This window comes from Physella acuta, unplaced genomic scaffold, assembly GCF_028476545.2.
Source record: "Physella acuta isolate Inbredline_101_S28 unplaced genomic scaffold, ASM2847654v3 ptg000465l, whole genome shotgun sequence".
In the NCBI taxonomy this organism is placed as follows: Eukaryota; Metazoa; Mollusca; class Gastropoda; family Physidae; genus Physella; species Physella acuta.
In genome coordinates, this window is record NW_026731984.1 from 330001 (window position 1) to 353348 (window position 23348).

The following is a 23348-nucleotide window of genomic DNA, read 5'->3' on the forward strand; positions in this document are numbered from 1 at the left end:
CCGTGGCCTTAGACGTTGGTGACGTGGCCTCCGGCAGCGAGACGGGCTCGGTCAAGGCCGACGCCAGCCCGTCCAATGAGAAGCGAGCCAAGCTGATGGATAAACAAAGCCACGACGGCAGTCAAGGCTCGGAGAAGGAAAATTTTGACCGGCAAAGGGTGATCACCCGCGCTGGAAGCCTTCAAGGGAAAGAACTCAAAAGGCAATATTCCATGTCGGATGCAATCAACCGAGGACATGATCAAAGCGGGTCGAGTAGCAATCAGCAGACATTGGGCGCCCAGGCCGGATCTGGGGCCCTGACGTCTAACACACCGGACCGTATCATAAACGAGCAGGAGAAATTGAGGGACCACGGGCAGATCCCGGACAGGGGGCGGGGCAAGGAGCGTGGCTCGGCCAAACACCGGTTCCACAGCGAGAGCCGGATCTCCGAGACGGACCGGCGCTACGCCAATGAGACTCCGCATCACACGGACCGGCATAAGCCGGAGGTGAACCGGCACGACCCGCAGAGGGATAACGAGAGAGGGCCGGCCACGTTGGTCTCGCACAAAGGGGGTCACCCTGAGGATAAGAAGCCCCCGGCCCACGGGACTTACAGGGGGGAGACGGACGGGACGTATAGGAATGACACGGAGGCTGATATCAAAGAGAGGCACAGGTAAGCCCTTACACAAGCTACTGTAAAGACCTTGACCTACAAAGTGCGGGTTTATAGTGACAGGAACCATTGATCTAAAACTCACTGGTCTGTTGGTCCAAAACATTCTGTTCAGTTGGTCTAAAAATGTTTGGTCAGTCAGTCCAAAAATTTCTGTTCAGTTTTTCCAAAGCTTTTGTTGGTCCAAATATACTAGTCATTAAGTCCAAAACTTACTGGTCCATTGGTCCAAAAATTACTGGTTGATTGGTCAAAAACTTACTGCATAGTTTGTCCAAACTTTTGGGTTACTCGGTCCTAACCTTCTGGTCAGTTGGTCCCAAAATATTTGTTCCATTGATCCAAAACTTACTGGTCAGTTGGTCTAAAACTTACTAATCATAAAGTCCAAAACGTATTGGTCAGTTGATCCAAATCTTACTGGCTGGTCAGTTTGTCCAAAACATTCTGGTCGTAGGTTCAAATTTTTATGGACGGTTGTTTAAAATGTTGAAACCTACAATGCTATTTCTCCAAAATTGACAGGGGTCATTCGTCCAAAACGTACTGGGTCATTGATTCAAAAGTGACCGGGGTTAACGTCCTATTTGGATGTTCTGCAAAACAAACAAAAACAATCTCAACAAAACTCACACTCTCTCTACATGACTGTTTTAGTAAATGTGATTTTGATAAATTGATACGATTTATATTGCATGTTTTTTTTTTTTACAACGGATCCTACTTTTAAAATCAAACTCACACCGAACAATTCTTCACATACGTGTATTTTATTCCGCTGTATGGAATGTACGAAGATGAACATTATACTAGGCTACGTCACGCCACAGTCAACTATTGTCTGGCTAATCGATGCGATTGATTTTATTTTACTCTCCAAGCTGCAAACAACAGCAGCCACAACAATAACAATAGCAAAAGAAGCAGCAATAGCAACAATAACAACAGCAGCAGCAACAGTAATAACAGCAACAATAACAATAGCAAAAGCAGCAGCGATGGCAACAATAACACCAGCAACAACAACAACAGCAACAACAACAGCAACAATAATAACAACAACAGCAAAAACAACAATAATAAAAACAGCAACAATAACAATAACAACAGCAGCAATTACAACAGCAATATCAACAACAGCAATAACTGCATCAACAATAACAACAACAGCAGCAACAGCAACAACAACAACAGCCACAACAAAAATAGCAACACCTACAACAACAACAACAGCAGAAGCAACAGCTGCAACAACAGCCACAACAAAAATAGCAACAACTATAACATCAACAGCAGCGAAAAAAAAATAACAGAACAGAAACAAAAAAATTAGCTTAACTTTTCCTTAGCCAAGACGCCAATGACGTCATGCATTTTATTTATAGATGTCGTCTAGAAAATGGCCACCCATTAACTGGACGTGAATTTCCTCAAGTAGTAACCCAGCAGCTATGGTAGATATCGGCTTCCATCTTTGTTAGGCGGATGTCACCCATCTAATCCTACACATCCCCATCTTACACATCCCCCATCCGATCTTCTTTGCTATAAATTAGTATTCATAAATACGATTTCTTTTTTTTTGTTGTCGTGTGGTTTTGTTTTCTATAGCGACACTCCCCCCCCCCCCCCCAACCATGGGCGTTTCTTCTATAGATCAATAGGGGTGGGTTGGAGAGGGGAATCCCCGAGGGATTACACATTTACTTTTAGAAAAATAATATAAATGAAAATAATCCGAGGGTCTCTTTAGAACTGGTGCCCTTTATAAGCTGTGGGATCTAGTGGGCTGGGGTGGGCGGGGGGTGTATCTTAAAAACTGTGAGTCAAGGAATGCCTGCCGTCTATAATGCAATACATTCCCAGTCACAAAGCCAACTTATTGTCGGCCTTACCCCTCTCCTGTATGTGATGCCTGCTATGTAAAATGTAACACATCCCCACCCCACGACCACGTCACCGTCACCCCCATGTAACACCTTCTGTGTATAATACTACACCCCCCCCCCCCCCCAACAACCTCACCGCCACCCCCATCTCTATTTCATCAACGCCTCATTTATCCCAAGTAATCTACCGCCCCATCCCTACAATCACGCCCCCGCCCTAGAATACCCTGCTCCCATACCCCCCCCCACCCCCTACCCCCATCCTATGATCTACGAGTCTATAAATGACCTACGTCACTTACACATGAATAAAGTAGTTGTCCTGGTATTTTGATTAAAGGTCAATATCATTATTTTTCTAATCGCATGAAATTAGGCCAATCACATGGCGATTTAGCTAATTACACGAATTTGGTTAATTACCAGTGACTGAATGTTTTAGTTATTGCCGTTTTTAAGTAAAATATTTATATCAAACCTACAACAATGTGACATATTAAATACCACGACATTAACAAAAACTAAAACAAAAAAAAACATCTAAAATTTAAAAAAACAAAACAAAAAATTAGTGATACTAGTTATCCCGATACATATTTGAATAATTTTTTCAACAAAAATTCTGGTTAAATTTAGACGTGAAATCAATACCAGTAAAGACCTAATTATGCTAATGCGATGTATTTTTAGGATAGCATAAGGCCTCGCTTTGGTATCAACGTTGTGTTCCCACGTAACGTCATATTCCCGCGTGACGTCATATTCCCGAGTGACTTTATCATGATGTAATTTATTCAGGTTCTTCACAATAAAGGATGCTGATTGCCTCTCAACCATAGGTCAATACTAATTAGATCATTAGCCGTAATGGACACCGAAATCTGGGCACTCGTCGCTTTTATGGTTTGCCAGTTAGCAAATTCTTCTTTAAGAAGCATCTTTAAACCTTTTCTGAGGCAGTCGGAATTTTGCGCAAATTACTGAGTTCCTTGGATCTTTTCTGAGATGGAAGTTTTTTAAGGAGTTTCTTGAACCTTTTCCTAGGCAGTCATAATTTTACGCAAACTAAGGATTTCCTTGAACCTTTTACTAGGCAGTCATAATTTAATCAAACTACAGAGTTCCTTGAACCTTTTTCAAAGGCGTGTGTGCAAGCTTTGTTTTTCTAGTGAACAATCTTTCTAGGAGTTTGGACCATGTTCTGATATAGACATGCTGTACATAAGATCTTATAACCTAGCGGATATCTTGTATAATTCATGAGACCATGTTATAAACGGAAAGGATTGGTGAATGTTCCAGGAGATATAGGGCATAAGAAAACTTGGACACATTTCTAGACAAATGGAATTGCATGTAACTATTGTAAATTTCATGAACGCTGATGTTTGAAATTTGGCCAAAATACAAGACAAGACTTTTATGGAAGTTCTGATAATTCTAGGAGCATCTTAGAATCTGGAGTCATGTTCTAGATATACAGGATTGCATGGAAGATCTGAGAATTCTAGCAGCATCTTAGAACATTGGATTGTATGGAAGATCTGACAATTCTAGGAGCATCTTAGAACATTGGATTGTATGGAAGATCTGATCATCTATTGGGATTTTACGGACACTGGGGGTTTGATATTCATGACTTTTAAAAAACACAAAGACAGGTAATGTCGGTTTTGTGTGTGTCCTGCCTATGTTTCATTGAAGGACATTTCTCGTTGTAGCATTATTTCCTATAGTAGGACTTTTGTAGGAAATAGTTGTATACAAGTGTAACACAGATTCTAAAGTAGGACTTTTGTAGGGCTTTTGAATACAAGTGTAACACTGATTCCGTAGGACTTTTGTAGGACATATTTGTCTAAACGTGTAGTACCCATTTAGGGGTTATATCGTCGTCTCTATATTTTGAGATTGACGAAGATTTCCTAACAAAAACAGTCTCCTTTATTTGCCCGAATACACATTTTGCGTTGGGATGAAAGTAATAGAAATAAAAGAATAAGTTTTAAAACTAAACAAGTTTATCCTAGTTTAGATATGTCACATTTGAGAGATAAAAAGACATAAGAATTGGTTACTTGGTGGACATTTCCTTGTTAAGCCTATGTTAAACATAGTACAGACTTTATTTAGATAACTGTAATAAAAATATAAGATAAAGAAAAATAAATCAAGTTCGCTTGTATGTCTCCGTTGGTGTTAAGACTACGATGTCTATAGGTGAAAAACTTGTCCAGGACATCCCTTGATATTTTCTCACTGAAGTAGACCATGTCATAATGTTAAACACACAGTCCAAGCATTGAGACTTGGCCTTAGTTTCTTCCCCTTGAAGCTCTATTTTAAATGCATACGTGTTTTTTTTCTTTTATAGACCATTTTATCCCTCAAACTTAAACTTAACCTTTCAACTTTACCCATAGCCAAATTTTAGTGTACATAATAGCCATCGAAGCCATTTTCTAATTTAAATTAATCGTATACAAATGGAGTTAATATTTTGAAAATATTAATAAAATTAAACAAACCTTAATGAATAACACTCACGCATACATCCCCACGGACTGCATAGTGCATGTAACTCAGTGGCGTAGGCAAGGGGGGTTAGGGGGGGGGTCATAACCCCCCCCCGTAGACCCCTCGGTATATATATAAAGTATAAGGGGGGTGCAAATCGAAAGTTTGAGGGGGGGGGGGAGGTGCAAATCAAAAGCCTGAGGGGGTGGGTGCAAATCGAAAGTTTGAGGGGGGTTGCAAATCAAAAGTCTGAGGGGGGGGGGGGGGTGGGGTGCAAATCGAAAGTTTGTCCCCGGGTAAAAATTGGAACCCCCCCCCCCCCCCCCCCCTTGAGACGATCCTGGCTACGCCACTGGTAACTATACAGACTCGAACTCATATTCTCACTAGCGCTATCTCCATTCGTGTGGGTCCCTCGTCGAGCATCAGAACGCAGCCACACCTCGCTATCGAGATCCCTGGGAGAAACACTGCCTCCAAGTTGGGTCCACGACATTCCGACTGCTTGTTCTTCACCGACAACAGATCTTTTCCAAGTTTGTTTTGGCCCTACCTACGTTCCTCTTTCCTCGGGGATTTCAATCTAGTGCCTGTCGGGCGATGTTGCTAATTGGATAACGCAATGTGTGTCCAATCCATCCCCTTTCGAGCTTTTGTATTTCTTTACCGATAAGGTTTTGCCAAATCTTTACAAGCAAGCGACGTAAAACTAAACATAAACAGTGAGTTTTAGTGTGTGGTGTATGTGTGTCTGTGTGTCTGTGGAGTGAAGAGGTGTAGGGAATGGTGTAGTAATAGGATAAAACATGAACTTCATTGTATTGAATGTGATATCCAACATCCAACCATGTTAATATAATTATTCTCGTTTTTTTTAGATAATCAACGGTAATGTGTAGCGCACATGTAACCGTTTGCTCGCGATATTCGATACCCCAATAATCGATTTCGGAAACAACTAGTGTAGCTAATAGCGAGTGTATAATTATATCGACGCTGCGAGTAGTCGATCCATGAGCTTTAGCTATCGTGTCAAATATGCGAGTTCTTTTAATGTACTGCGCATGCGCAGGTGTGAGAAATATTTAAGTCTAGCCTCGCGTTTTATCTTTTCTAGAATGGTCCTTATCAGCTTTAAACCTGATTCTATCCTAATACAGCCTCTCCTCAACTTGAACCTGATTATATCTTAATACAGCCCCTCGTAACCTAAGCCGGTCTTATACCTTAATCCAGCCCCTTTAGACCTAATCCTGTTTCTATCCTAATCCAGCCCCTCTAGACCTAAGCCTGTTTCTATCCTAATCCAGCCCCTCCCAACACAAGTCTGTTTCTATCCTAATCTAGCCCCTCTAGACCTAAGCCAGTTTCTATCCTAATCTAGCCCATCCCAACACAAGTCTGTTTCTATCCTAATCCAGCCCATCTAGACCAAAGCCTGTATTCATCCTAGACTTAAGCCTGTCTCTATCCTTTAAGGCTTCCTACTCTAAATCATTCTACACCTCAACCCGTTTTACCACAATCTGTCTATACTCACTCTTCTACACAAACTCATTCCCCCTTATCCTAAGCCAATGCCTATCCCAACTTAAAGTTCCCCTAAAAATTAAGCCTTTGCCTATGTTTTAGCCCTAGCTCGTAGGCTTTGGAAGTATTGTAAGGAGAGGGCAGTCGTAGGGATAACAATTTTCTGTGCTCCTTACCAGTTGATACACTCAACCGCACACACACAACCACCCACAACCAAACAATACAACCACATGCATACACACATACAAATACAAACACACACGCACTTGCACACGGCGCATTCCCACTAATTTCCATTATAGATATGCCTATATATATGCTTAACTATATATCATTATACCTATATATATATAATAGTAACCCTACTATCTCGCTTGCCTTAACCTATTTACACCTTAAACTAACAATGTGCATATCGCCCAAGCCATCTAGTTCTGCGTTAAGTTCAGCTATCGATAATTCCTCTCCTGCCACGGTACGGCCCAGCGAAACTACCTGTAATCGATAACTCAGTCGTGGGTCGGTAGAAGAGAACACTATGGCAGCGAGGGCTAGCTTCTGTCTTCTACAACCGGAATGGGGGGTCTTTTGTTTTAAACTGTGGGTGTCGATGGATATGGGAGTAGGGTCTTTTTGGGGTCGTGATTGGCGAAAATAAAAAAAAAAGGGGGGGGGGGGGTAATATTAAGAGAGGTGGTTGGATTTGTTGCATTTTACGACATGTATATGGCTGCTTCATTTGTATATTTGTTGCAGGCATCTCCCCCAACCCTCATCCGGAGAAATCCACTACCCCCCCCCCCTTTCAAACGAAAATAATAAATAAATTTAAATTTAAATACAAAAATATATTATATTCTTACAATAATACGTCCGTGAATTAAAAAAAAAACACATTCTCTCAATCCTTTCCAAGGTTCGTACATTTCATCGTTTCTGTAATACATTTCATGCTGCTATATAACTACTGCAGTAAATATAGTCAGTTATTTAGTAGGCATACATGACATTACTACTTTAGTACTTATCGTTAATACTTTAGTAAATACTGTGACTACGCTAGTAAATACAGTGACTACGCTAGTAAATACAGTGACCACTTTAGTAAATATCATCGATTATTTAGTAGCCTACATATCATCAACACTTTAGTAAATATTGTATTTCATGAACCTTGACTACAAATCATGACTTCTTTAGTACCTGTCTCACCCTATACTAATCACAATATGGTTTCAGTTGATCTCACCTTTTTCTTGTTACCAGTTTCTTCTAGGGATCTCTGCCGGGGAGGGAGAAGGGGGGGGGACCTTAAACGAAATATAATTTATATAAGAAATATATACTTTTACCAGTGTGTGCGCCCCCCCCCCCCGGAAATTTTAGTCCGCCCCCCGCCCCCTCTCCGAAAATTTGAAGTGCAACCCCATTCCTCGTAGAAAAAAGTCAGGAAAAACATTACTTGTTACTTTATGTATCGCACCCACTCCATTTAAACACCTGCAGTGACAACTTGCAAAATCGAGTGATTGCGTAACTGGACAGTCGAAATCAACAATGTGTGTTGAATAAAATCTGACTAAATATGAAAGTAGTTTCTTTCTGATATTTGTCTCGGAGCGGGGGGGGGGGGGGGCACTTGAAACTTGGGAGGGAAGGGGATGGCGGAGGCTGCTTAAATATACAATTGTTCTTTTCGTACGGGGGAGGCTGGCAGCCCTTGGACTAGCTCCAATTCCACCTCACCCTCCAAGAAATACTATACGACAACTCCTGCATTGGCCAATTTAATTGAAGTTAACATGACCTATGTAGAAAAAAAGCCACATTGAGAAATGTCCTGTATTTTGTAATGATGTTAGATATAAAAAGCGTTTTTTTATACAAGGAAAGCGGTAATATTTATATGAAATATGCAGGGTATGTTTTCGTATGTATGCTTTCTAGACTAGGTCGCTTGATTGCTTTTAAATCAGTTCGGACAGGAATTAAAAGCTGGAGTTTTTTAAAGGATTCCTCCTAGAATGAGATATGTGCGTTAGTCGGGTTGACAAATAAAATGTTTGCGTTAGCTGATTTGTAAACGACGTAATTAAGTCTTGATTGATTTTTTAAAATACTGAGCAAATATCATGGTCATAAGTCTATAAGCAATGTGAGGTTTAAATGTAGATCTATATTTGATACTGTACCCGTATGTCTTTCTGTCTGTGTATTAGCTTAATTAGTATATCTTATGAGTTTTACTTACTTACTAATTATCTACCCATAAAATAAAATTCCCTTTAGAACCTAACGGTCTAATGAGCAATTGAAGTAAAGTTCACTTGTTTCTGTGACCTCGGTATATGAAGAGACAATGTGGTCAGCACTATGCCCAGGCGACTTTACTTTCTTTTACGAGAGTTAGGTACCCATCAGAGCTGGCTGGACTCAGGGACGTTCTACTTACTTTAACCCAGATTCATAATAGAGACTTAAGGGTCAGCAGTTGTATGCTCTACCATTTGACCACACCGTAACTGCCAAACACCACCAAAAGTGTCACCAAACACCACCAACAATGTCGACAAACACCACCAACAATGCTAGCAACACAATCAAACACCACCAACAATACTACTAAATACCACCAACACAACTAAATACCACCAACACAACTAAACACCACCAACAATGCTACCAAACACCACCAACAAGATCTAAAATGCTACCAAATCTCACCGTCTGCTCCAAGACTCCACTAACAGACGGACCCTAGGACCTACAAAAATCGATGCGTCAGTTAGCAAGACTCCACCAACAGACTGACCCTAGGTTGCCACAGAACGTCCTACAAAAATCGATGCGTCAGTTAGCAAGACTCCACTAACAGGCTGACTCTAGGAACGTCGTACAAAAATCGATGCGTCAGTTAGCAAGACTCTACTAACAGACTGACCATAGGATGCCAGAAAACGTCCTACAAAAATCGATGCGTCAGTTAGCCTCAACCCATTCCTCCCACACACAACTCCCCCTCCTCCCCCCTCCTTCGCTCACTCCGAAGCCTGGCCTAGAGAACACGGCACGCGGGCCTTTACTCACAACAATGGATGCTGCTTCTCCCACAGCTAATCATGTCGTGTACGCTATGGCTGTATAGGTAGCGTTTTGCCTTCACAACCCGTTGTTTCCGGTTCAAGTTCTTGATTTTCAGCAATTGTAATAAATACATTTAGTACACTCTAATGACCGGAAACTAGCGAACCGTTAAAAAACAACAAAAAATAACTTTAATAAACAATTTTAATTTAGCCACTTCTGTTTACGAAAATTAAAGTAGCACTTCTTGACTTTATGGGACGGAGTGGTCTAGCGGTAGAGAGCTGGACTACTAACCCGTAAGTCTCGAGTTCGAATCAGGGTTCAAATCAGCAGACCGTCCCTGAGTCCACCCAACTCTGATGGGTACCTAACTCCTGTTAGGGAAAGTAAAGGCGGCTGGGCATAGTGCTGACCACACTATCTCTTCATATGCCGAGGTCACAGAAACAAGTGAACTCTACTTCACTTACCCCATAGACCGTCAGGTTTGAAAGGGAGACTTTACTTTTTTTACTTCTTGACTTTAAATTCTTTTTGAACCCAAAAATATCTGCGTTTTATGTGTATTCTCTGAAATCTTCAAACTACTATTCTCTGATATGACTAGCCTACTTTATAGGCCTACCCCCTTTCCAACCACGATACTCAGATATTCATAGATTACTGTATACATTCCTAGATCCACCCTAGATTCTCTTATAATCCTTGTCCTATTCACACTGACTCTTTCAAATCTGATACCCCCAGTCCCTTATAACATTTAATTAACGCCACCCAACAACATTGGAACCTAATTTAATTAAATAATTTAATTGCAAAGAAATAAAGTTTTGCCCCCAGCCTTTAGTCAGCCCTTTTGTCAAACCTTTAGGTACCAAATTGAAGCCTAATGTTAGCACTCATTTAAACGATTCCATTCCTTATTTCTAAAATAAAAAAAATTATAAATAAATAATCACTTTAAAAACAAGACACTTTATATCACTATTCACAACCGGATCTTTTAATAACTTGAATTTGAATGACGTTCTATCGCCCTTAGTTCTGTTGCAAGGGCGAGCACTGCGTTCAAGGGCGAACACTGTTGTTGGTTTTTCTAGTGTAATTCGATATTCGAGATGAAAATAAATCCATTCGCCAACTGAGATTATGGTGAAAATAAAAAAAATCCGTTGTGATGGTCTATAAAAAATAAAACTGACATACGGTTTAGCAATATAGGAGTAGCAATGAATGTGTACAATAGAACTAGTGCAAGGGAGCAAACTTTGTGACTGGGGGGAAAATTATGCTTAATATTAAAGACTAAACCTATGACTAAAACAATGAGTAAAAGCAATGATTTAAAGCAATGACGATATATTATTATTATGATTAAAAGCAATAAAACAATACGAAAGTAAAACAAAATATGACTAAAAGCAGTAACAAAGGTTTAAACATTTTAAAAACACAGTTATTAAAATTTTACTGTTCCGAAAATAACTCGCAAAAGGCAAAAGTTTTGGGAATTTTCCGAAATTTCATAAAGCTGTGTTAAAAATTTAATTGGTACTAAACATTTGTGTTGGGGTTATTGGTTAACAATTGCCTTTGAAGGAGAGTTTTTGGGCCCTAAATTGCATGTCAATATTATAGACCAAATTCTCTTAGTCTTATTTATGGAGAGATAATATTTTGATTCAATGTCTTTGTAAGGACAGGTGTGGTCGAGAGGTAGAACACATACGTATTAAAATAATCGTTTTCGATTTTAAAAACCACCTATCTCAAAATAAACCAGACTCATTCGAGCATTGAATGGACCATAAATTCTTTCATATTATGCTGTCAAACAGTCAGATGAACTCTACTTCATCTTCTCTATGGGACTTCAAGTCTAAATTTTATCTTTTATTTTATTCCTAAAAAATATTATTGTGCATGTTTGTATTGTATCCCTTATTAACTGTTTATTCCTCTCCCCACCCAGGGACGGTCCTCACGATAGACGCCATGACGACCGCGAACAGCAGGACCGGCGGCGTGACGTCAAGGACCGGCGGAAGGACGGCCGGGGCGGCGAGCAGGGCGAGCGTTACCGGCAAAGTCCGGTCAACGGACGCCGTGACTACTCGGATAAGAATAACTACAGGGGGTCCCGAGAACGCCTGAACGATCACCAGCCAACGCCGGCCCAGGGAGGGCCCGAACCAGAAGGGGAGGGGAGGTTGGATCGCCGCGGAGGGAGCCGGCATCACCGCGGGGAACGCTCCGCAAAAGACCAGCGCCGGTCGCCGAGCCGGGAGCGGGATCGAGACCGGTTCGGCGGGAAAGACGTGCCGGAAGATTTACAGTTCTCCAGACACCGGATCCTCATCGATCACGCCAGCGACACCCAGGCCGAGGATCCCCGGGACACGATCATCGTCGACCCGAATGATAAAAAACAGCATTTAGACCCCAGCTCAGCCGGGGGTCGAACCCGCAACAATCGGAAAAAACTGGAAACCATGCTGCGCAATGACTCGCTCAGTTCCGACCCCTCGGATTGCGTCCGGCCGCCCCCTCCCAAACCCCACAAGCACAAGCGCGGGAAGAAGCAGCGGCAGCAGAGCATCAGCAGCAGTGAAGACGAGATCCAGTCCACGCCGGAGGGCTCCAGCTGTGAGGAGGTTGACCTTGAGAGCGAAAGTGTGAGCGAGAAAGGTCAGAGCCCAGTTGTCTGTTTGTGCCGTTTTCAGTGCGTGCTTGTGTTGTTTTTTTTGTCGTTTCAGGGTAAAGGAAAAGGGGTGGGGTGGGTCTGTCTCTCATTCTTTTATACCCTGTCACACCATACGTCATGACATGGGCTAGCAAAGTCACGTGACGTATGTCATCACGTGTGCGCAGTAACAAGTGCGCATGACACGTATTTTATCCACGCACAAAGAAAAAACATTTGTCACGTGTCAAATTAATTCCCAGAATTCCCAGTTTTTAAATGTATACCAGACCGTATATCTGTCTATGTATGTTTCTTCAAAATTATTATTATTTTTTTTTATTTCGATACTATTGTCCCGTTTGGATTTTAAGCTAATGGGCTATGTGTGTAGTGTGTTCTTGTGCGTGTTGAACTGAACCCAATTTCTCTAAGCCCAATGAAGCGTGTACAGTGTATGGGCAAGCAACCTGTTGCCCCCCATACCGTGTGTAATTTGGTTGGGTACAAGTGTTACTCCTTGTCATGTTTTCACAAAGTCAGGTCCGCCATTGTTTTCCTGTTTGCGTCATCCATCCCGTGACCAAGTGTTAGCGCTCTCAGCGTATTTAATGTCCACGGCTTAAAGGGTTAGTAGATTAGTAGATCGGAACAATGCAGCTTCGATATTTGCATTGAAGTATATAATCCCTTCATAAACAAGCGATAAAACCATTCTTTAAGCTGGGTCAATTATATGTGTTCATTATAGGGTACCATGATACTTTAGCTAGTCTTTAAGCCAATTAATCTTAGCTTTAACCCTAAATCCACCCTAGCACTAACCCTATCTTATCATATGCGGCTCGATGGCTGGGGACAGCAACTTTTCTAAGTGAGACAACTCCAAAATCAAACAACTACTGTCTTGTAGTTTGTTCTTAGGTGGAAAACGGCTGTGGATGCAAATCTAGAAAGCAGGCTGAAATCGGAGACAATGGCCCAAATGGCGCATAACAGTTTAACACGTAATACTTAGTTGTGTTGGAGGGAATATCTACAAACACTAGAATTAAGAACGAAGAAGAAGAATGTCTAATTATGTACCACGATTAAAACAGTACCGAGAAATTGACCGCTTAGTTTACCGTGAAGGTTGTTCGAGGCTTACATTTTCACGTGAGAAAATTAAGCAACAAGAAGTGTTACTATTTGCAAAAGATATACAAAGAATACTACAAAGAAATCGATTCAATATGTGTTCTGACTCCCAACTGAACGATACCAAGGACGACGCATACTATAGGAATAACGAATAATCTTTAGACAAAGAACAGGAACGCAACAAAACATGTTCCGGAATTTTAAAATTTCCAACAAGACTTCCTTTATTGTATTGTTCTAGAACATACCAAACATATTTTACCTGACTGCACTTTGTACCAACAGACTCAGTCTTAACTTTGGCTCCAAAATTCCACTCACAGAGAAATTATACTAGGTGCTTGCTGAGGTGTAGAATACTGAACAGTTCGTCTATTTAGACTAGTTGTAGCATCCTACACTGTAGACACATTAAGAACGAAGAAGACGATGTGAGATAACAACAAGTTGCTTTGTCTTGTTAGAAACAGTTGATATGTAAACATCTAATGCTGGAAAAACCTGGCACAGCCGTTGTAATACAGTAACAGTAACCTCAAGAGTCTGAGTGTGGCCATGGAACTTTTCGAACGACAGTTCTACTCCACCTACACATAATCCATCGAGGCTCTTGTGTGTGTTGTTCAACGTGAGGGGCCGTCCAACTGAAACCTTATCTTGCTGGCCGGAGTTCGAAACGAGTGTAGACGAGTGACCCTTGACTAGACAGACCACGGTCGAAGACATCATTACTCAAGAATGGTCACTGTCAATTTAAAGGAAATCAGAACTTCACAATATGACAGCCTTATTTTATTTTTCGACCATATTTCTTTAACATTTGGGATGAAACGATCTGGGTACGACTTTAATTGTTAAACAGCTCGCATTGTTTCATTTAGCAAAACTAAACCCCCATCATATTTTAAGCATACGATGATATGCTGATACACAGCTATGGAGATTAAGCATACGATGCTAGGCTGACTGCTACGCACACTTGGAGATCAAGACTTTTGACGCTAGATGCGCACTGTTCCACAAACCCTACCACTGAATCTTAGTATTACTTGTTTTGAAACATTTCATTTAAGAAAAACCTAGACCAGTGATTCTTAAACTTTTTGGAAGTACCCAACCCCACTACTCTCATGTGCGCATTCACCGAACCCTTCTTGATTGTTCTGTCGTCCGTACTGACAAAATCAGATCGTGAATCGTAGGTGTTGGGTGTGTGTCTTGACCCCCGCCGAACCCCTGAGACTGACCCACCGAACCCTTAGGGATCGATCGAACCCAGGTTAAAAACTACTGACCTAGCTGAATGTAGGGAGTTTTTTGTACAGAACCTACTTCTTTATCTAGCCAAGCTTCAGTCTTTTTTTTATTTCGAATTAACCAACCGGATGAGACGAATAACAGTTTCGAAGCCCATTCAAACAGACCAGGTATTTAGTTTTCAATGCAGATCAATATAATAAAATTTTGATCTGAAGTTTTCAGAAATTACAAAGTGTGCTAATATTGTTGAAAAAGTTCATAAATAATCTGTGTATTCTCATCCCCCCCCCCCCCCCCACCACCACGTTACTCACCGCTAAAAAGAATGGTTTTTAAGCTTTACCTCTTCCTGTCTAACTTTAAAGGGAGTCTACTCTAACTTGGTGTTAGTCAAATTTAAACTCGTTGATTTCTTGTTCCCCTTGAAAAGCTGTCACCGTCAAAACCAGTGACTATTACAGCGGGGATTACCCGCACCAGGATGAGCGGTGGAAAAAGGATGAGATTTTAGCGGCTAAGATTAAAAAATTTCTTTCGGTAAGTTCCAGACGCCTGAAAAAAAAACAGCAGGTACCCTGGGTGCGGCACCCCATGGACGGGGGTCGTCTGGTTGTGGCTTGGTCTTAATTCTGCATGTTCGCTTGTAGCGCTCAGTGTTTTCGTCCTCTGCAGTGTTCTTTCAGCCTTCTTGTTCAGATTCTGGTAAAGGGAGCTCATCTATGTGTACAAGTTTGGCGCGGTTATTTAACTTTCCCTTGTACTGAGAATTCTAAAGTTTTCTTAAAATAATTACAGAGCTATAGTAATTAAGTTAATAATAAATGTCCCTAATTTTAAAAAATCTTCAATATAAATATATAAAGTGCTCCTAACCTACACTTAACAATTAGGCCTAATATTAAAAAAACCCCAGTAAACATTATCGTTGTATAGGAATTAGACTAGTACTCATTACACTTATCCTACATCGGTTTTTGACAAAGTATTATTTCCAAAAATAGATTTCTAAGTTACCATTACATTTATTTCATAGATTCATAGACATGAGCTCCCCGCCTAGAAACCCGGATGTAAACTTTTAATCATAGGTTATTTATATGTATTACATAACTTATATGTATGATGTGTGCGCGCGTTTTTTTTTGCGTCTTGATTTATATGTGTTGGTTGATTTTGTGTATCCTAGTCTAGACAGAGAAATCAAACCAGGGGCCATAATCAATGGTCGCTTGGAGTTATGGAACTTTGTTTTGGTAGTTGTGTGTTACTGATTGTGTAGTTTTAGAATGGAGAGAAATGATAAACAGCCTAGGCTAGTACAGGAGTGTGTCAAGTTTAGTGAATGAAGGTCAGCATAGTTGTTGCTCATGGCCCACAGTGAAGGTCAGCGTAGTTGTTGCTCATGGCCCACATTGAAGGTCAGCGTAGTTGTTGCTCATGGCCCACATTGAAGGTCAGTGTAGTTCTTGCTCATGGCCCACAGTGAAGGTCAGCATAGTTGTAGCTGATGGCCCTACTATTAGGGTCAGCGTAGTTGTTCTTGGCCCATAATCAAGGTCAACATAGTTGTTGCTGACGGTCCACGGGGAAGGTTAGCGTATTTGCTGCAGTTAAGGCCCACACAGTTACTATTGATAGCTGTACACTGCTATCGCTGATGTGAGGGTGATGGCCTACATAACAACTCATATAGTATAGGTTATATGTGTGGGTGTCGGCCAATTGCACAACTCATATTCTGTAAGTGATGTGTAAGCGTCGTACCATACAACAACTCATGTGTGAGTTACGTGTGGGCGTCGACCCATACCACACATCATATTGTGTGAGTGATGTATGCAAGAAATATTTACGCTATTTTATGATACGATGAGCATTGACGAACAGGTAAGTAAACGAATAACCAACCTTTAACCTATGTGTACGTGTTTTCTCGTATATCACAAAAATAGCCTAATTTACATTTTACGTTATTATTTTTTTATTTATAATTTCCATGTTACTCCTGTAACTTATACACGTAACTCCTGCCTATCCTGCTTAGGGGAGCTAGAAAGCGTGAATGGTAGCCAGCGCTCAAATAGGTCCAGTCAGACACGGGGCAAGATTGAGTGCCTTCACAAGCCCACCCTGTACGATACGGGGAGGGGCACTAGCCTAGACACGGAAAGCGGATCCTCTGAGCCGCCGGTCAAGGACAGCGGAAACGATACTGGGCTGTCATCTAGTAGCAACCAGACTTTGAACAACGTGGACGAAGTTTTGTCCAAGCGACACCCAAAGGTAGATAACCCGAAACCAAATTTTAATTCCCCTGTTTGGCACGAAACCAGTTTATATTTCTCGAGCATTCTTGAAATATTTGAATAACAAAGCCGGAAAAAATATTAATTTGTTATGTATTTGCCTGGAACAAATATAAAATTACATTTTAAAATAAGTTTTTAAAGATATATTTTTTTGTAAAGAGCTGTGCATCTTGCTAACTTTTTTTTTCCTAAAACAGTCTTTTTGAAATTTAGACAACTCAATTACAAATAGTAGAATTTTAAGGTTCCGAAAATTTGAAAATCAATAAAACTTGTAAGCATTCCCACAGAAAAATAACATACATATAGATCTATACTCGCGAAAAAAAAAATGGTTTGTAAATATAAAAAAAGAAATTAAAAAAAAATTAAATTACTATGAAACACGCGTATAATGTGGATTGAGTGAGGGATATATATATATATATATATATATATATATATATATATATATATATATATATATATATATATATATATATATATATATATATATATATATATATATATATATATATATATAGTTTGAGTCTACACTCCCTGCCCCGTTTGAATTTATATTGCCCACTCCCTCCTAATTCATAACAATTTCCTCTTATGTCGCCCCCCCCCTCCTCAACCTCCACTGTTTTATAAAGCAGTAACAGGCACCTGAAGTTATATATTTAAAAAAAAATTAAATAACAATTTTTCTTCGTAGAGTTAATTAAATATTTCACACTTAGAAAATAAAGCTGTTTAGTAAAGCCTATTATTTAATAAACACCCTGATTACCATACAAAGAAAAACGGCAGCTGTGTTTTGTTAGTGATTTGAGTGTTAAAACATACTCCAAGTGAAACTGAATAGTGGGCGAATATGATAATACGTGTAGAATAAAGGAGTTAAAACCCCTTTGTTTTATGAATCAATTGATACAACCTTAAAGAAGAAAGATATTTTATAATTTAGATGCTATTTCACTTTATTAAAATTTTGTTTTGTAGGAAGCTAACACTAAGGAGGTAAACTTTTTATGTTTCTTATGTAGTCGTCTCCCCTTTCCCGTTATATTGTTGACAAAAGTTGTTTTAATTTTTTTTTTAAACTTTAACATATTTTAAAATTTCTTCAAGTGCCGATACTGTTCTTTTTTTAAACACACTCTTCTTTGCGTGATTAACACTTTAGCTTTTGTTTGGACACCTACCCTATTTCAGCATTCCCAACCCTCCTCCCTCCCTCCCTAAATTCATTTTCAGTTCATTTTTAGGAAATGATATTTCAAACGTTTCTAACCTGATGTAAAAAAAAATAACTTTCTTATCCCTGCATTGATAGAAAGCATTTCTTAAATTTTATGCATCTTCATTTTTAAATATTTTTTTCTTTGGTAATTCTTCATTTCCTTGATAAAAATAAATGTAAACATCGTAATACTTAAAAGGAAATCATTTTATAAAAATTTCCATTAAATTATGACAATTGAAACAACTTTCTAGCACATTGATGTTGTTTCTCGCTTTGCATCTAGCATAAAACACCAACACAGTGCTATTTAGTCTGTTATTACTCAGGCAGTATTATAATGGTGATTATACTGTGTCGACACCGGGTGGGATAATGACTGCGTTCACCGATTATTAACAGTCGAGAGCGCCATCTATTTATCGAAATCAGACGCACATTTAAAAAAGCAAAAATAGTAAATTTAGAAATACTAAATAGCATAACAGCAGCAATGCTGTATACACTGATGCGGGTTATAAATAAACGGAAGAGGTCAAAATTAGTGAGATCGAAGTAAAGATCATCAATATATTATAATTTACTTTTGTTAGGAAATGTAACTATTCTTCGTACAACTCGAAAAAAAAGTCCATTTATAGTAAATTTTATAGAGCAGCGCTATTTAAACAGTGTTCAAAAGGGTAACCCCTCACCCCTCCCTCCCATATCTCCTTGTTAAGTTAAAGCGTTATTTTCTTAAGCTAAACGTGGATCCGCCCACGTATTTTATGAACTATGCTCATCTCTTGGGGAAAAATAAAGTAGGCCTAGTGCTTGATACGTTTAAACTACGTGAGGGAATACGATAAAAATTTAGGTAATTAATATTTTGGAATTTTAGCTTTTCGCGATTTTAAATTTCCTGACCACCAACAACACCACACGTTTCAACACTTTTAACAAACATTTTATTGGTTTGTCAAGCCAACGAAATATTTATAAATTAACTAAAGACGTTGATGAGTGAAATAATGTTACGATAAATATATCGTAACATTATTTCACTCGTCTTTGAAACAAGATGAACTGTAAAATAAGATAAAATAATCATTTAAAATATGGGTTAAAGCAATCTTCCATAAATAAATTCACTTATCTTTTGACATCCATCCGTTCCTTTATTAATCGTATATCATTACAGAATAACAAAAAAACCAGCCTTTCACAATACTCTTTAGAAAGCAAATGGCATCACAACAAAATTCAACCCAATGCCGCCGCTCCCCCTCAACTAAACATTTATTTTTAAGTTTAAGTTGTTTATTTTTACAACCCATGAAATCTATGCCTCTTGAAGTATGCTAAACCAAACTATTTTAAATCGATTTTACTAGGGAAAAAAATTATCTTATCTTCAAATAAAAGCTTGCTTCCGAGTTATACTATGTTTGTGATTATTTATAGCAGCCTAATCTTATTAAACACATTTTTTTTAAATTTTAAATATACACATTTTCAGAAAGCAAAAATTCAATTAATAATGCCAGATAAATATAAAAATGTTATCACGGATCTTAGCAGTCATTAGGTCAGTAGGCGGTGTTTGGTTTAAAATGTGTCTAGTATTCTTTGCGCTGTGAACTAATTTTCGAAACCCATCAAATAAAATCACCGAATAATATTATTTTGGAATATTAAATAGCTAAATAGCGTAACTACATTTAACTTGTCTAAAACACGCAAACTTTAAATGTTAGTTTTTTTTAAAAAATAAAATGTTTAAGCTACAACTTAAGAAACCTATTCTTTTGCGCACTGTGTTGTCAAATATAGATTGAAGAGAAAAGCAAATAAAGAAACAAAACGAAAAAATAAAAGCTAAATAAAAACCAGTAAAATCTAGGGCGTTTATATCTGTGGGAATGCCAGTAGTTTAAAACGAAATGCGGTTAATGTTTGTAATTAACGTCAATGAATCAAAACAAAAGCCATACGCTGCTCCATATTTCATACACTTTAGAATTCTGCCTCAATTTATTTTGCCTGACTCTGGTATATACAAATAAAAAAATTAGATACATTTTAAATGCAGTAGATTTTTTCGTTGTATATTTGAGAGATAAATCGGTGTATATTGCAAAATGTAAAATAAGTCTGACTGTTTATTTATTTTCCACACACGAAAGTGGAATTGGTAAAGTCTTCACGTGGTCGCACCGTGATGCTAAATATACGTTACTCCTGCTCCAACACAAATGAAAATCATCGTGTACTAAGGGTTTGAACCTGGAACCCCCCAGTTAGCACTCCGCACCTCGATTGTCTGGTATAAGCTTTCAAAAGAACCAAACCCTTTCTAGTTCCCCCGTGAAATTGCATGATCGCTTATATCCTATGTTAAAAAATGTCTGTGTTTTCTTGTATTATTTTTTGCTTGCTCTTTTGTGCTGGATATGCATTTTTAAAAAATTTGCATTTGATCATAAAGTATTACGTGTTAATACGTTGGGAGTGTCTATTTCAAGTCGACTGGGAATGGCCGTATAATATTAGGCTTATTCCTAGTCGTAACTTTTTTTCAATACAATTAATGTTAAAAATGACGTATGTACATAAAGACATATAGATCTAAGCTTGTTGGCCGACAACGATGCATGATAGTTGTGCTCAACAAAGACTAGGTCTGCTTAACGTAATACTTTGTGAGTTCTTAAAAAAAGTTTTACTTCCTAAAAAATAAGCACTTTTAAAATTTTGTTACTTTCAGCATTATCTTTATTATTATTTTATATTCGTCAATCTCGTACTTTTTATTGTTATGTATATATATATATTTCCACAGTATTTAAATAGTGGATGTATTCCAGTAATCACGTATCACCACACATTCAATAATATTTTTGTTGCAAATGACATGAGCGTACAAAGCTACTTATTTCAGAAGTACATCAGGGATATACTGTTTGAGGCTATAAAAATTGAGGCTTTTTATTAAAAATCAATATGTTTTGTATATACTTCCATGTTATTTGCTGTATGTTTGTAGCCACTCAATTTGATTGACCAATTAAAACAAATTTAGGACACTAATACAAATTTAAGTCAACTAGTAAATCCAGAAGACTCTTATTAGTTTTGTTCACATTTTTTAAAAAAAAGATAAATAAATAAATAAAAAGTTAACGTGTAGGCAATATTTCGAGACCGATTGTATGGGTATTGTAGTTTTTATCCAAAAGATATATTTTAATAGTCTACTTTGAATATTAAAAATAAAATCCCAAAATGATTAACTAAATCTTAACCTTTGAGTTATACTTTATAGTAAGTTTATAGTGATAGTTTCAAGCAACGTACATTTTTAACTGCACACCGGATAATTTATAATAAGGGGAGACTACTCTTAACTCTAGAAAAAGTTGCAGAAGTAAAATATTTTAAAATCACAAAAAAAATTCTGTCTTTTAGACAAGTAGGCCTATTGATCTAGATCTAGATCTAGATCTAGATCTAGAATCTAGGTCTAGAGAAATCTAGATCTAGAATAGATCTAGAAATCTACGTCTAGATTCTTGATCTATATCTAGATTTAGAATCTAGATCTAGATCTAAATAAAATATTATAGGGCATTTAGGGATTTTACTTTAAAAAATATAAAGATTAAATATTAAATAAAACAACAACAAAAAAAAAAAACGATTTTCATTCAATCAATCAATGATTCAATCAATTACAATATTATTTAATTATAATTTTATTATACTCAATGAGTCAATAATACTCAATACTAAATAATGACATGAGTTTTGAGGCATGAGCATACTATGTTACTTACAGTTACTTTGTTACTAGATTTCTAGATCTTATTCTAGACTCTAGATCTAGATCTAGATTCTAGATCTAGTTACTTGCAGTTGGATTTTGTTTATATCTAGTATCTGGAATCCCTATTCTAGATCTATAATATATATTTGATTTATTGATTATTTGCAGTTTTTTTTATTATCTACAAATAATTATTTAATACAGTAACAAATTATTAGTAACAATTAAACTAACAATGCATAGATAAGTATATAATAATAATTAATTATTAATAATATAATAATAAAAAATAATATAATGAATATAATTATAATGAATAATTAGACAATTAGTACTAGATCTATGTGATTTAAAAAATAAACACTAATAATTAATAGATCTAAAAGTAAGAAGGTCAGTGGAATCATACACATTAAATAACAAAAAATGAAAAAAAAATTGATCTGAAGAAAAAATAATAAAATTGATTTTAATACTAAATTTAATAGTTTAAATTAAAATTAAGATAGTAAGCTGGATAACTAAAAAAAAACATTAACTTAGCTAACAACATGTTTTTGAAAATAATAATTAAATTAAGGTAATAAAGACATAGATGCCAAAGATGCTAACCTTTAAAACTTAAAAAAAATAATTTCAGTACTTCATTAGCAATATTAATTGAGAATAATAGGGTGGGTTTGTCAACTAATAAATAAATAAAATATATATTCATAACAAATCACTGGCCTATATTAATATATATTGTTGTTGCTGATTTTTGTATCTAGGTTTTAGATAATAAATTAACCCTTAATTAACAACATATCCTACTGGAAATATCTAAAACTTACCAAAATGTGGGTATTTATTTTACATTTTTATTTTATTTATTGGGATAATAATTTTTTCAATTACTTTGGTATTACTATTAACAATCAATAATGAGCTAGTAAATAAAAATGGTGTTTTTAAATTGTGATGTTTTTCTAATGTAGCCTATATTTAAGAGCAATGTTAAGATTCTTTATATTTGTTTACACCTAATTAGATCTACTTACCTTTTGCACTTTTTAAAATCAAATTATTGTTGTTATTTGTATATCTGTACTTCTAAGTGAATTAGATTAAACAAGTCTGCTGATAGAAAAACTAGATATGATTATAAAAATAGTGAAATTGTGGGTTTAAAATAACTCATAACTTTAGATCTACATTCCTTATAATATTTTTAAAATTTACTAATAA

At 37.5% G+C, this 23348-nt stretch overlaps 1 protein-coding gene across 1 annotated transcript in view; it reads left to right on the forward strand.

The window, feature by feature from the left end:
* The window catches only part of LOC131943710 (regulating synaptic membrane exocytosis protein 2), a 75986-nt gene that overhangs the window by 26037 nt on the left and 26601 nt on the right, over nucleotides 1–23348 (forward strand). Inside the window, exons 4-7 of the mRNA XM_059303924.1 lie at nucleotides 1–664; nucleotides 11663–12378; nucleotides 16821–17059; nucleotides 18073–18090. The exon at nucleotides 1–664 is cut by the window's left edge and continues 85 nt beyond it. Of these exons, the coding sequence (XP_059159907.1) occupies nucleotides 1–664; nucleotides 11663–12378; nucleotides 16821–17059; nucleotides 18073–18090 (1637 nt within the window). The remainder of the gene's footprint in view (nucleotides 665–11662; nucleotides 12379–16820; nucleotides 17060–18072; nucleotides 18091–23348) is intronic.